Raw genomic sequence first — 15,184 nt, forward strand, 5'->3', positions numbered from 1 at the left:
TCTGGTATCCTCCAGGAGAAAACGAACAGAAAAGATTTTAATCAAAGGCCAGAGTGAGGGCAGAAATGCTCTTTCTGTGGGATCAATGGGTTGGGACGTGTGCTGAAAGCGTCCAGAAACAGGCAGCATCTGCTGGAAATGACCCACGTGGAGCTGGCGCATCAGAAACAACACTAATCTGTGACACCAAGCGAAAGCCACAGAGAGTTCGCTCATATACTGTTTTCATTATAAGCGTGCATTCACCAGCATCATCCGTCTTCATCCAGAGGGACTGTCTTACAGTGAAATGTTATTTTCTACCTAGTAGACCGTGTTTTATTAAAGTCTACACCTACCCCAACCCCTAAACCTACCCCTAACAATAATGCTAACATAGTAATTGTTATACAGTGTGACAAAAATGACTCTACACTGATGTGTGCGTGCCCAGTAGCCACAGCTGTCTCGCATCTGGCCTTAAACTGTTTCCCAAGGGGTCAATAACAACAGATCTGGAAATAAACGCCAGTGTGTGAGGGAACGGGAATCAAAGACGCCTGGGATCCACAGAAATGATTAACACGCAGATGGAAGATGTGTTTCTCTTTCACTGTAGGAGGAATTGATGCTCGATTTACTAAACTAAACAAAGCACGGGTCCTAAATTAAGATAAACGAGCGTGTGTGGGGGATATATAATCATATTTTGAAAACGTACGAAAAACAAGCACATAAAGGAGAGGTGTGTGTGTGTGTGTGTGTGTGTGTGTGTGTGTGTCTTCTGTATGTATGTATATATATATATATATATATATATATATATATATATATATATATATATATATATATATATATATATATATATGAATATATAAAGAGCACTTCTTGTTGACTTCCCAGTAAACTATATTGTGATTTATATTTATCACATACATAATGCATAGTAATATTAATTTACAATTTATTACTCTGTATTATCATATATACACACACACACACCCTATCTATTACTACTGTATGCATTTATTCATGCATTCTCTTAACATATGCATATTGTAATTATTATGAATACAATGATGATGGTTTTTATTAATATATATTTATCACTATATTTTGTCTGTAAAATAACCTGTATTATTTTGAATTTATAGAGAGCACTTTATGTTGGCTTTGCAGTAAAATTAAGTCTATAGTGATGTGTAGAGTGACTGTGATACAGTTGAAGATGTGAGTGGCTCTCACAGGCCACAGTTAAGTGCTCTTCTTCAAGGCTATACTTCACACACTGAGGCTTTGTTCTGGATCTTACCTGTCTCACAGTTCTGCCCGCTGAAGCCCTTAGGACACACGCAGATGTTGGGAGATGCACAGGAGCCGCCGTTCAGACAGCGGCCGTCGCACAGGGCTGCAGGTCAGAGAGAGGACAGAGGGTCATGTGATGGGTCAGAGAGAGGACAGAGCGTCAGGTGATGGGTCAGAGCGAGCACAGAGGATCAGGTGATGGGTCAGAGAGAGGACAGAGGGTCATGTGATGGGTCAGAGAGAGCACAGAGGGTCATGTGATGGGTCAGAGAGAGGACAGAGGGTCATGTGATGGGTCAGAGAGAGCACAGAGGATCAGATGATGGGTCAGAGAGAGCACAGAGGATCAGATGATGGGTCAGAGAGAGGACAGAGGTTCATGTGATGGGTCAGAACGAGCACAGAGGGTCAGGTGATGGTCAGAGAGAGGATAGAGTATCAGGTGATGGGTCATAGCGAGCACAGAGGGTCAGGTGATGGGTCAGAGAGAGTGCAGAGGATCAGATGATGGGTCAGAACGAGCACAGATGGTCATGTGATGGGTCAGAGAGAGCACAGAGGGTCATGTGATGGGTCAGAGAGAGGACAGAGGGTCATGTGATGGGTCAGAGAGAGCACAGAGGATCAGATGATGGGTCAGAACGAGCACAGAGGGTCAGGTGATGGGTCAGAGAGAGCGCAGAGGGTCAGGTGATGGGTCAGAGAGAGCACAGAGGGTCATGTGATGGGTCAGAACGAGCACAGATGGTCATGTGATGGTCAGAGAGAGGATAGAGTGTCAGGGTGATGGGTCATAGCGAGCACAGAGGGTCAGGTGATGGGTCAGAGAGAGCACAGAGGATCAGGTGATGGGTCAGAGAAAGGACAGAGGGTCATGTGATGGGTCAGGTTATGGGTCAGAGCAAGCACAGATGATCATGTGATGGGTCATAGCGAGCACAGAGGGTCAGGTGATGGGTCAGTTGACTGCAAACGGGTGCAGGGCTCACCTCTGCAGACGGTGCCATTGCCAGTGTATCCAGGTTTGCAGGAGCAGCTGTGGCCGCCGACGGTGTTGAAACACAGAGCGTTCTCATCACAGCTGTGCTGTCCGGACGCACACTCGTCATGCTCTACAGAGAGAAACACTGTCCAGTGTCAATCACCTTCATTCAGTTCTTTTTTTTTAACATGTTTTGCATATGTGACCCTGGACCAAAAAACCAGTCTTAAGTGAAAAAATAATCTCTCCATTGATGTGTGGTTTGTTAGGAGGACAATTTTTGTCTGAGATACAACTATTAGAAAATCTGGAATCTGAGGGAGCAAAAAAATCTAAATATTGAGAAAATTGCCTTTAAAATTGTTCAAATGAAGTTCTTAGCAATGCATATTACTAATCAAAATATTTTTTTATATATTTTAAGGTAGGAAATATACAAAATATCTTCATGGAACATGATCTTTACTTAATATCCTAATGATTTTTGGCATAAAATAAAAATAATATATTTATATATACGATATTTGTCAAACTAAAACATTCAGATCATCAAACAGATTTTAATATTACACAAACATAACGCAAATACCATAAATACAAAATGCAGATTTTAAATGATGCTTTCATTTATTAAGGAAAAAACCTGTCCAAGCCTGCCTGACACAACGTGAAAAATGAATTGCCCCCTCCTGTTAAATCATGAAAGATCTGTGATCTGTGCCATTTCTAAGGCTTTGGGACTCCAGCGAACCACAGTCAGAGCCATTATTTACAAATGGAGAAAACTTGGAACAGTGGTGAACCTTCCCAGGAGTGGCCTGCCTACCAAAATTACTCCAAGAGCACAAAGACAACTCATCCAGGAGGCCATTAAGAACCCAGAACAACATCTAAAGAACTGAAGGCCTCGCTTACTGCAATTAAGGTCAGTGCTCATTATTCAACAATAAGAAAGAGACTGGGCAAAAACTGCATCCATGGGAGAGTTACAAGACAAAAGCCACTGCTGGCCAAATGTCTCACATTTGCCCAAAAAACATCTTGATTATCCCCAAGACTTCTGGGCAAATATTCTGTGGACTGATGAGACAAATGTTGAACTTTCTGGAAGGTGTGTGTCCTGTACATCATACCAACAGTCAAACATGGTGGTGGTAGTGTGATGGTCTGGGGTCAAGACCTGAAAGACTTGCCATAACTGATGGAAGCATGAATTCTGCTCTCTATCAGAAAATCCTGAAGATCCGGCCGGCCGTTTGTGAACTCAAGCTCAAACACACTTGAGTTATGCAGTAAAACAATGATCCCAAGCACACCAGCAAGTTCACCTCTGAATCTCCTCAAGAAAAACTAAATGAAGGTTTTGGAGTGGCCAAGTCAAAGTTTGGACTTAAACTGAGATGCTTCTGCAAAGAAGAGTGGGCCAAAATTCATCCACAGTGATGTGAAAGACTCATTGCCAGTTATAGTAAATGCTTGATTTAAGTTGGGTAACACAACCAGTTATTAGGTTTAGGGTGCAATTACTTTTTCCAAGTAGGGCCAGGCAGGTTTGAACAGCTTTTCCCATTTTATAAATGAAATCATTATTTCAAAACTGCATTTTGTACTTTGTACAAAAAAAAAAAAAACAGGATGGAGGCAAAAACTTTTTCACACCACTGTATGTTTCCATAATCCTGTTATAATGCGCATTTTGAAATATCGCATGTCAAACGAGTGATGGAAATGCCAAAATATTGATTTAACACCATTCGATTTTAATACAGGAGTATTAATGTGCACTGTAAGCAATTTTTGATAAACTCTTTTGACTACAGTGTTGGATCATGTACGGAAACACAATTGCAGCCAATCAGCGGTAAGGGGGCGTGTCTTGTTATGATAGAGAGAAGAGTGTGCTTAATTTGAGTGAACAGGACGGATATTACCAGGTTAGGAACAAAACATTAAATGTTGGACGCCAAGGTTGCGTTGATTTTTCGTGATATGTTGAATTTGCATTGTTTCACACAACTTTTCTGTGTTGGATACTGTTTAAATATGTTTGTGTGTCATCTTCGCTTGTTTCTGCTATCGTCGTTATGCCAGGGTTGTGAATGTCATTGTGGGGAGGAAATATCAAAATAGAGGCGATGTTTGTTTTGGTGCTTTTAAATATCAACATCGGTTGGCAAAAATCACTTCTTAGTCCTTTAATTTGCAAAAAAAGATTTGACGCTTAATTTAGGTGGTTTTTGTATGCGAATAATAGGAGATGGAAACATATTTGCCGATTAAGTTCCTCCAAGTACATAACAATTTCCTGTGACCGCGGGTCATGTGACAATAACTAACCAATCAGCTTCATCCTTTTCCTTAACAACGTTGAAAGCTCAGCCAAGATGAAGGAACAGTTGTTCATAGCTATATATGGATTGCCATTTTGAAATAAAATTTAGTAGCAGAGCTACTGCGAGCGATTTTTAGAGCTGCAAATCCATTTATCCTTTGCTGAAATTTCGGCATCTTCATGGAGAGAGCACGTCATGGTTGCTTAGCAAAGGCAGACGCCTCAGGGGCGCAACTGCCCGAGCGCTTTGGAAAGAAGGAGAAAGCGGCGCGCCTAGCGTTTTCCACGCGTTTTTAGGCGCGAAATGTGAACGGCCCCAAAATCTGTCATTTTTTAGTCAATATTCCCTTATTTTCTCAAAAATGTATTTGTGTTATTAAAACAATAATAAAAAAAAATGTTAAACCTCATTTTAATATTTTGCTATTGTTTGATGTCTGATTTCTGATGATTTTTATTTAGTTTTAGTTGTAGTAATAAAACTATATATATATATACACACATCAAACAAACATAACCAATACTAAAACATCAAAAAATTACTCTTAAAATATAACATTAATTAAAAGCTAATACTATCTCATTCATTCTAAATTAAACCATTCAGAACACAATAAATGTTTTTACTAAAATTAACTTAAAATTAAATTAAATATAAAAATGAAATTATACAAACTATATAGACATTTAAAAAATAAGAATGACAACAAAAACTAATGAAAAAAAATGAAAAAGTTAACTAGAATTAAAATGAAAACAGATTCAAATATGAATAAACATAATAGTATCACAATTATATTAAATTAAGTCATGAAAAATTGTTACATGAAACAAATTAATTAATTAATTAATTAATTAAAATAAAATATTATAAAAACCCTCAAACTTATTTAATCTAGTTTCCAAGGCAAAACTTAATGTAATAAAATAATTAAACTAAAATAAAAATGAAAACAATTAAAACACTACAAAAAATGACATAATAAATAGTACATTTGAAAAACATAAAATTAAGAAAATATATAAATAAAATTAAAACATTAATAATATAATTAATACTAAAACATCCCCGGTACAAGCAGAAAGCTGAAGATGTGTTGTTTTTTCTCCTGCCCTCCAGTTGACCTGAGATCTGTTTCCGTGAGGAATTATGGGATACATTCATCTCTGAGATTTCATAAAACCCTCCAGCAAACAAACTCTCAGCGGAAATGAACACAAATGAGGGAATAATTACAACACGAGCGGCTTTCATTCAACACAAACAGATATGATGGTGTGAGTGATTATCAGTCTCTACAGGTCTGAGATATGACACGTACAGTACAACACACAGCACTGAGGAAGATTATTGCTGATATAATCAAGCGCTCGGTGTCAGTGATGCTGATCTGCTCAAACATCTGTGTGCATGAGAGCGTCTTCAGAACGGAAGACAGAGTCAGATCAGACTGTAACTCTATTCAAATAGCATTAATGTAACACCCTTCGAAACTGCAAACAGAAACATATTTATTTCCTCCATAATTGACTTTATTTGAGAAAATATACTGACCATGAAACCACACTCACTCACTTTGTTTATCTGTTGTACTTTTTTCTTTTCTTTTACAGGGTCCGTATATAAAAGGATACTTTAAAAAAAAAAAAAAAAAAAAAAATATATATATATATATTTATATATATATATATATATATATATATATATATATATATATATATATATATATATATATATATATATATATATATATATTTATTTATTTATTTAGTTAGTTTGATTTATTCATTTTTCAGTTTTGCATTTTTACTTAAAAAAACAGTAATAGTCTGAAAAAAGGATGCAATATTTATTTTTAATATCATGATTGATTGATTGATAGTTTTGCTTAAACAGGAACAGCATGAAAAGTCATGAATGCAATTTTTATTTATTTATATTAATTAATTATTTATATTAATTTTATTTATTTATTCATTCATTCATTAATGCTATGGAAAGAAAAGGCTGCAATATTTATTTATTTATTTATTCCTTTATTTTTTTCCGTTTTGCAGGGTTTTTTAAATACAGTACAGTATTCAAAAAGGAAAAGTATGACAAAAAAAGAATAAAATACATAGTTTTCTGACAATGTTATTCTCTAATGTAATGATTGGTGTAGTTGTTCCTAACGGAGCGTATGAGGAGGAAGCTGTTTGTTTCTCTCGGAGCATCTCGATGTATTCCTCTCTGAAGCTCATAGACTGTAGTGCTGTGACCCAGCGAAGCCTGTTTTATTGACTTTCGGCTCTCGGTGAGGCTTCATTTTAGAGCCTGTGTGGAAGCATCTCTCAGGTGTGAATGAAAATGATATCTTTATTACATAAATACCTTCAGAGCTGCCAGAAATCCTCTAATTAATATAAAATCAGAGGGAAATGAGCACTGGCTTCATATCAGAGCGGGGCATCATCATTTCCCATCATGCATTCACCAGAGCCAAGAACTGACCATAAACACGTCTGCTCCAGATTCATTAAAGGGTCAAATCATTAATATAGATATAGCTAAACTATTGAAAACATACGGTATCTTTCAGAATAAAGCTGAAATAAAATATGATAACTAGAAATGCTGCTTTGGCAAACTAACTCCAAATTGAAGTACTAAAATCCCAACCTTCAAACTAAAACTAAAATGAATCAAACTATTTAGAAAAAAATCAATAATAATTTATATATATATATATATATATATATATATATATATATATATATATATATATATATATATATATATATATATATATATTTAATAATTCAAATGACAAAAGCTAAATAGCAAATACATATTGAGAATAAAAGTTTTGTAAGATTTGTTTGTTTTCTGATAATATGTTTCAGAGAATATGTCTTGAATTTAATTTGATTTATTAACCCCTTCTTTTCCTGCTTTAGTCATAAATCTAATAAACTGTCATGACATTTTAGCATTTGCCAAAAGGCATAATAAATAAACTAAAATCAAAGTATAATCTGTGAAAACAAGTGATAATATCTTACAATATTTTGCTTCTCAAATAAATTGTATTTTATATATAACATAGGTATTTTTACAGGATAATAAATAATAATATTATTTTAACAAGGACAAAATGATGTAATTATATTTATTCATACATTCATTCTTTTTGTTTTTACAGCAACAGTATGAAATTAAAAGGATGCTATTAATTAATTTATTTGTATGTTTGTTCATACATTATTTTTATATTTTTTTATTTGTTTTTTACAGCAACAGTATGAAACAAACATTACACACACACACATATATAATTATTATTATTATTAAAAAGGAGTCGGCTCATAAAAAGAGATTCAAGAGTTTGATATGAGTATGAAATCATGCCATCACTTACTTCCTCTGAAGTCTAAAAGGCATGCATAGATGCTTCAGATTAAATCAGAGTGATGTTGATATTTGCGCTGTATATTTGTCTGTTTTTCAGCTGTAGGAAGCACTGTGTTACTCTGAACCGGTCTGAAAGCCATCAGTGTCGTTCAGAGCTTGTCCTGAGTTACATTTCCCTCATGCAAACTGGAAATGACAGTTTCAATCCCAGAGAGATGAATGCAGCAGACTGCATTATCACACACACACACACACACACACACACACACAGAGATGAGAGGATGAGCTGAAGGTCAGGGGCGTCACACCTGTGTGTGGATGGAGACACTGCTGAGCATCTGTCATTCATGCAGTCCGCAGATAAACAATCAATTATGAACAGGCAGTCAGGAGGGACACCTCTGCTCTCTGCGCTCTAACATCTGTCTCAAATCACACACATGCATTCATCTGAAAAACAGGTCGGCTGATTTGCAAAAAGAAAAAACATAATATTATCATATTTTTCATAGATAAGGGTGATGAATGTACCAGCTTTAAAGCACTTTTTTAATTTTTGCATTTTTACTGCATTGAAAATCATAACAAGGTTAATATGAAAAGAAAAAGATACGATTTTGTTTTTTATTTTATTTATTTATTTATTATTTGCATTTATATTTAACAGGGATAGTATGACAAGGATGTCATGTTTATTATTATTTTTTATTTATACCTTTTCTGTGCAATATAAAAACAACATACTACAATTATTCATTTTTTATTAATTCTTTATTCATTCATTCATTCATTCTCTTTTTGCTTGTTTAGTTTTTGTTTGTTTGTTTGTTTTTTTAACAGGGACAGTATGAAATGTTATGATGCCATTGTTATCTATTATTTCTTGTGCAATTTTGCCTTAGTTTTTTTTTTTTCACATTATATATATCTTAAAATATATATGAATCAATTATATACGGTGTGTATCAGCTTTAATGCCCTTATTAAAATTACTGAAAAATATTAAAAACGTATAATTTAATTATATATATATATATATATATATATAAAATTAAATGAAAAAAAAATGAACCATTAAAAACGAAATTAAAACTATTTAGCAATGTTAGAATAACAAAAAAATGCAAAAGCACATAATAAAAATAAAAAACAAATTACTGAAATTGTAATAAATCAAAACTATTTAGGGAACATTTAAAAACAAACAAAAATGACAAAATCACATAACAAAATTACTTAAATATCTGACTGAATGAATATTATTATTGTTAATAACTTTAATATATAATACTTTTTACAAATCTATATAATAAATAATACTAAAATAACAAAACATCCCTTAAAAAGAACACATTACTTGAGAATGAACGTTTTGTTCGATTTGTTGTTTTCAAATTTCAGAAAATACATTTTGGGATGCATTTGTTTTATTATGCTTTTGGCAAGTACCTGTTTTTGTGAGTGTGTGTTTGTGAGTGTGTGTTCTTTTTTTAAGTATAAATGTAATAAACTGTAATGAAATTAATGAATTTGCCAAAGGGGCCAGAGAAATAAACTGAAACAATGAAGATATCATCTCTGAAAACAAGTCTGAATGTCTACCAATATTTCCTTCTCGAGTAAATTTGTATTACATATTTCTTTCTAAATATATTTACAAAAATCTGCAGTATTTTTGTCTCATTTTCAGTAATGTGTATATATATATATATATATATATGTTAGTATCTTCAGACATATGTTGTGCAGCGCTGCATGTTGAACTGAGCTTTATGTTTGGCGGCGTCCTCTCAGCTAGTCTTGGTCATCGTTAACCTTCATTTAATCTTGTGAAAGCAGCAGAACATTCAGTTATAAAGATTCTCCTCCGACTACAAGTTGGGCTCATTTTTTATTCACCTGAAAGCGTCTGAAATTTGGGTCTGAATGAAAGTCGTTCGATCAAAAGAGGAAGTCTCGGCCAAAGCAGCCTGGCTCTCGAACTCTAAAATTAGGGTTTTATTTCCCATAATCCCGCTGCCGCTGCCCTGACAAAAACGCAGGGCTCTGTACGACTCCTCCGCGAGAAATGAACAGCATCCAGGAGCCGGACACATATGAGGAGATACAGGACCGCCAGCGGCCACTCTGAATTGGTCCTTTCTAATCCGTGGCGGTGAAGAATGGGCCATGGACACACACACACACACACACACACACACACACACACACACACGGCAGTGTGGAGTCAGCCGATTCTGGTATCTCAGATAACACCTTTCTTACACACCGCAGGAAAGACTAATAACAGAGCCAGAGATTATGGGCTAATCGTCAGGTGCACTGGAAACACTCGAGGGCCCCAAACACACACACACACACACACACGGAGGAAAGACAATCTCTTGTTTCTACTAGACAGCAATGAGATTAAATGAAGTGCAACTGAAGACTTTTGCTTAAAGAAACAGTTCAAGCTCAAATAAAAGTGCATTGTATGTTTTTTTTTATTGTTTGCAGAAAACAAACGCATCCTTTTGTGTTTCACGGAAGAAAGTACAGTAAGTAGTTTAATAAATATTTATATATTTAAAATCTTACTCCATTTTGTTTGTCTTGACATGCAGAATGACTGAAAATAAGTCTTGTTTTCTGGAAAATCTATCAAATATAAGTGAGTTTATATTTAAAACAAGAAGAAAAGACCTGCCAGGGAGGCAGAAAAATAACTTCATCTTTTTTTGCATAACTTAGTGCAATGGATAAAAAGCATCAGCCGAGTGCATAAATGAAGCTGTTAAATTAGCTCTGTTCTTTATAATAACCACCAACTACATAGAACAATCCATAAGAACATGAACGCTTCAGCTCATCTGTATTTGTCAGATCCGAGGTGCTTTAACATATGAGCGTTAGCGTTAACGCCTGGCGACTCCAGCTCAGAACTGCAAGCTCAGTCATAAAGCCAGCGCCATCTGCACACGACCAGTCAAACATTTATCAATATAGTTTTTCCAGGAACAAACTGCTGCGCTCGGCATTTCACAACTAATTAGCTTCTCCGCAGAGAAGGAGAGAAAGCGTTTCATTAGCGCTAGCAGGGTCGTCGCAGGTCTGGATTAGCCGTGTGTGAAGTGTGTTTGCGTGGAGCATGAGGAAAACCTCTCTCTGGGCTTCTGTCTTAAGCAAACAGAGCTATTAATTACAGCACCTGTGGCGTTAATGTGAGCAAGTGGCGTAGAACTTCATTTAGCTTTCTCCTCAAAGCTGCGGCACGCGAGATGTTCCACGATTGAGGCATGAGAGCGGCTCTGTCTCATTAAAATTTGGGCGGTTTTGGGGCAATGTATGGGCGCCTTTTGATTACGTACAGCTGGCGTGCATTGGGAAAGGTTTTTATTCTCATTTTTCATGAAGTGGAGCTCAAAAAGAGGGGGTTGAAATTAAAGTAGCAGTGGGACTAGCGGAGGAGAAGTTGGCAGAGCGGAGCGAAGCCTGGCACCGGTTCGCTTTGAAACAATAGAATCCGCAAGGACAGAGAAACCAATGCAGACAGACGAATATTCCCAGAATATCATCCAAAGCAGCTTTTTACATAATGAAACACCCCGGCAACACAGAACTCTGGAAAATAGTCTTTTATTTTCATGCATCAAATGAAACCGCAATCTAGCTGCTTGAGCAGCTTTATGTAGCAATATTGGCAATGGCATGATTTTGGTACGGGAATTTCTTTTTTGTTTGTCCCACCAATGTCAGATGGGGTCATTATTTGTGCAATTACATTGATGCAGAAGCTTTTATCCAGAAAGTGCATTCAAGGTGCATTGTCCATGCATTCTCTGAGAATCGAACCCACAACCTTGGATTTGCTCCCTGCCCAATGATTGGTGTTCAGATTAGTTAACATGTTGCTGTCTCATTTCTTGTGTGATCTGGGTGGTAACTAGGAATTTATTTGTTGTTTAATTGTTGCTACAGTGTTATACATGGTTGATATTGTTGCTAGGGTGTTCTGGGTCATTTATATGTAATTGTGAGCTGTAAATGTCTAGTATTTCATTTGTATCAGTGTTAGAGATGGTTGCTGACATAGGGTGTTGCTAGAGTGATAATGTTGCTATATTATTGCTAGGGTCAGAGGCGTAAAACACGGGATGACAGGATGCAATAATTAATTATTCATGACAAACAATGATGATATCTGAGGCACCTCAGTCATGGTATCACCGGCCCGAGACTCAAACCCACAACCTTAGGGTTAAGAGTCAAACTCTCTAACCATTAGGCCACGGCTTCCCCCAGCAAAATGTTTACCAATGAAACCTTATAAGTAACATTTTGGCCTTATCATTTTGGCTTTATCCCTTCTGTCAGATGATATTTATGCCCTTGGATATGGATTATCTGGATGGTTGCTAGGGTGTTAATGTGTTGCAATGTTGGTAAGGTGTTCTGGGTTGTTGCTAGGGTGATAACATATTGATATATCATTTCTAGACTATTCTAGCATGTTGGTTGCTAGAGTGTCCATGTGTACATGTTATTATGAGGGTGTTCTGGGTGGTTTCTAGGGCATTTATAAGCTATGATTGATGTGGTAACATATTGCTATGTAATTGCAGGGTGTTTTAGATGGTTGCTAGGGCGTTAACATGTTGCAATGTTGTTTGGGTGTTCTGGGTGTTGCTAGGGCATTGATAAGGTTGCCAGTTTGGTAACATTTTGTTAATATATTTCATTGCTAGGGTGTTCTGGATGGTTGCTAGTGCATTGATAGGGTTGCTAAGGTGATTACATGTTGCTACATCATTGTTGCTATATCAGAGTCATTTATATGCAGTTGCTAGGATTGCTATACCGTTTTTGGAGTGTTCTGGTTGGTTGTTAGGGTGGTAACATGTTTCTTTATCTTTTTTTAGGGAGTTCTGGGTGGTTGCTAGGGTTGTAATTTGTTGCTATGCCATTGATAGTTGTTCTGGGTGGATGCTAGGATGTTAATGTTTTGCTACATCACTGCTAAGGTATTCTAAATGGTTGTTAGCACATCACTACACCATTGCTAGTGTGACTGTCATGATGTCTCCAAGCAGGTTTCCAGAGCACTACTCATGGATCATTTGTCAGGGAAACAGGAAACCCTGTCACAAATTGATGCCACTGGTTGATCCAAAGTGACATGTAGGGCGGAAAAACAAGTCAGCAAAGTGTGTCAAACTGCACCACTGCTCTCTGACTCAATAAACTTTTACATTTTCATACAGAGCGTTCAGGGTAAGCAACTTCCTGCAATTAAGAGCATGTATTCTCAGTGCTTCTGTAAGGTGCTTTATGGTCTTATTATTCACTTTCTTTTCATAAGCAACAGCTCATGCCGGAGTCGAGGGGTTTCGTATCCCAGCACACACAGAGACTGTGATTACAGCTGTGTGGCTTCATCTCTGTAAGTCAATGTGAGGCTGACAAACTCTTGACTGTGACGAGAATCTGACTGTGTCATTACAGCAGGGAGTCGGCTTAATCACACGAACTGATGGATTCTGGGAATGCCGGGCTCTTGTAGCTCACAGACAATTTAATATCGATCCATGCAATAGAATGTAATCCATCAGTACTTTCATATTCATCTCTGGGGGGATGCAAGGAATTAAACATTAAAACTGTTTATCAGTTTTTGGTGAGGTGCTTTGGGATGCTCTCTACCACAGACATGCAACTCAATCAATAACTCCACAGAGGAGAGAAATACAGTGCACTCGGCTCTATAAAAGCTGTTTTCTTTTTAAAAGACCGTTTAAAACCTTGAAGGACACGGAACATTTCATGTTGCACCAAGATAAATCTAGACTATCATAATAAAGGCATTTATCTGTGGTTTGTAGGGTGTTAACCTGCTGCTATATCATTGCTAGGGTGTTTGGGATGGTTGCTAGGGCATTGATGGGATTGCTAGGATGGTAACATATTGCTGTATCATTGCTAGGTTGTTTTGGGAGGTTTCTAGAGGGTAAATACAGTATGTTACTATTAACATTGCTTCGGTGTTCAGGATGGTTGCTAGGGCATTGGCGGGGGGATTACATTGCGAGGGTGAAAACATGTTGACATCATTGCTATGGTGTTCTGGGTGGTTGCTAGGGTTTGAATGTGTTGCAGTGTTGTAAGAGTGTTATGGGTGGTTGCTATGGTTTGAATGTGTTGCACTGTTGTAAGGGTGTTCTGAGTGGTTGCTAGGGTTTGAATGTGTTGCAGTGTTGTAAGGGTGTTCTGGGTGGTTGCTATGGTTTGAATGTGTTGCAGTGTTGTAAGGGTGTTCTGGGTGGTTGTATTTATGGGGTTTGAATGTGTTGCAGTGTTGTAAGAGTGTTATGGGTGGTTGCTAGGGTTTGAATGTGTTGCAGTGTTGTAAGAGTGTTATGGGTGGTTGCTAGGGTTTGAATGTGTTGCAGTGTTGTAAGGGTGTTCTGGGTGGTTGCTAGGGTTTGGATGTGTTGCAGTGTTGTAAGAGTGTTATGGGTGGTTGCTAGGGTTTGAATGTGTTGCAGTGTTGTAAGAGTGTTATGGGTGGTTGCTATGGTTTGAATGTGTTGCAGTGTTGTAAGAGTGTTATGGGTGGTTGCTAGGGTTTGAATGTGTTGCAGTGTTGTAAGGGTGTTCTGGGTGGTTGCTAGGGTTTGAATGTGTTGCAGTGTTGTAACGGTGTTCTGGGTGGTTGCTATGGTTTTAATGTGTTGCAGTGTTGTAAGGGTGTTCTGCGTGGTTGCTATGGTTTGAATGTGTTGCAGTGTTGTAAGGGTGTTCTGGGTGGTTGCTATGGTTTTAATGTGTTGCAGTGTTGTAAGGGTGTTCTGGGTGGTTGCTATGGTTTGAATGTGTTGCAGTGTTGTAAGGGTGTTCTGCGTGGTTGCTATGGTTTGAATGTGTTGCAGTGTTGTAACGGTGTTCTGGGTGGTTGCTATGGTTTTAATGTGTTGCAGTGTTGTAAGGGTGTTCTGGGTGGTTGCTATGGTTTGAATGTGTTGCAGTGTGGTAAGGGTGTTCTGGGTGGTTGCTATGGTTTGAAAGTGTTGCAGTGTTGTAAGGGTGTTCTGGCTGGTTGCTAGGGTTTGAATATGTTGCAGTGTTGTAAGGGTGTTCTGGGTGGTTGTATTTATGGGGTTTGAATGTGTTCCAGTGTTGTAAGGGTGTTCTGGCTGGTTGCTATGGTTTGAAT

At 37.1% G+C, this 15,184-nt stretch overlaps 1 protein-coding gene across 1 annotated transcript in view; it reads right to left on the reverse strand.

Annotated features, from left to right (window-relative positions):
• Positions 1-1,235: 1,235 nt before the first annotated feature.
• The window catches only part of LOC113081666 (protein kinase C-binding protein NELL2-like), a 34,287-nt gene continuing 20,338 nt past the window's right edge, over positions 1,236-15,184 (reverse strand). Inside the window, exons 6-7 of the mRNA XM_026253685.1 lie at positions 2,274-2,396; positions 1,236-1,387 (exon numbers count right to left, since the gene is read on the reverse strand). Coding sequence (XP_026109470.1) covers positions 1,254-1,387; positions 2,274-2,396 — 257 coding nt within the window. The 3' untranslated portion in view covers positions 1,236-1,253. The remainder of the gene's footprint in view (positions 1,388-2,273; positions 2,397-15,184) is intronic.

The sequence above is a fragment of the Carassius auratus genome, unplaced genomic scaffold (assembly GCF_003368295.1).
Source record: "Carassius auratus strain Wakin unplaced genomic scaffold, ASM336829v1 scaf_tig00034847, whole genome shotgun sequence".
NCBI lineage: Eukaryota > Metazoa > Chordata > Actinopteri > Cypriniformes > Cyprinidae > Carassius > Carassius auratus.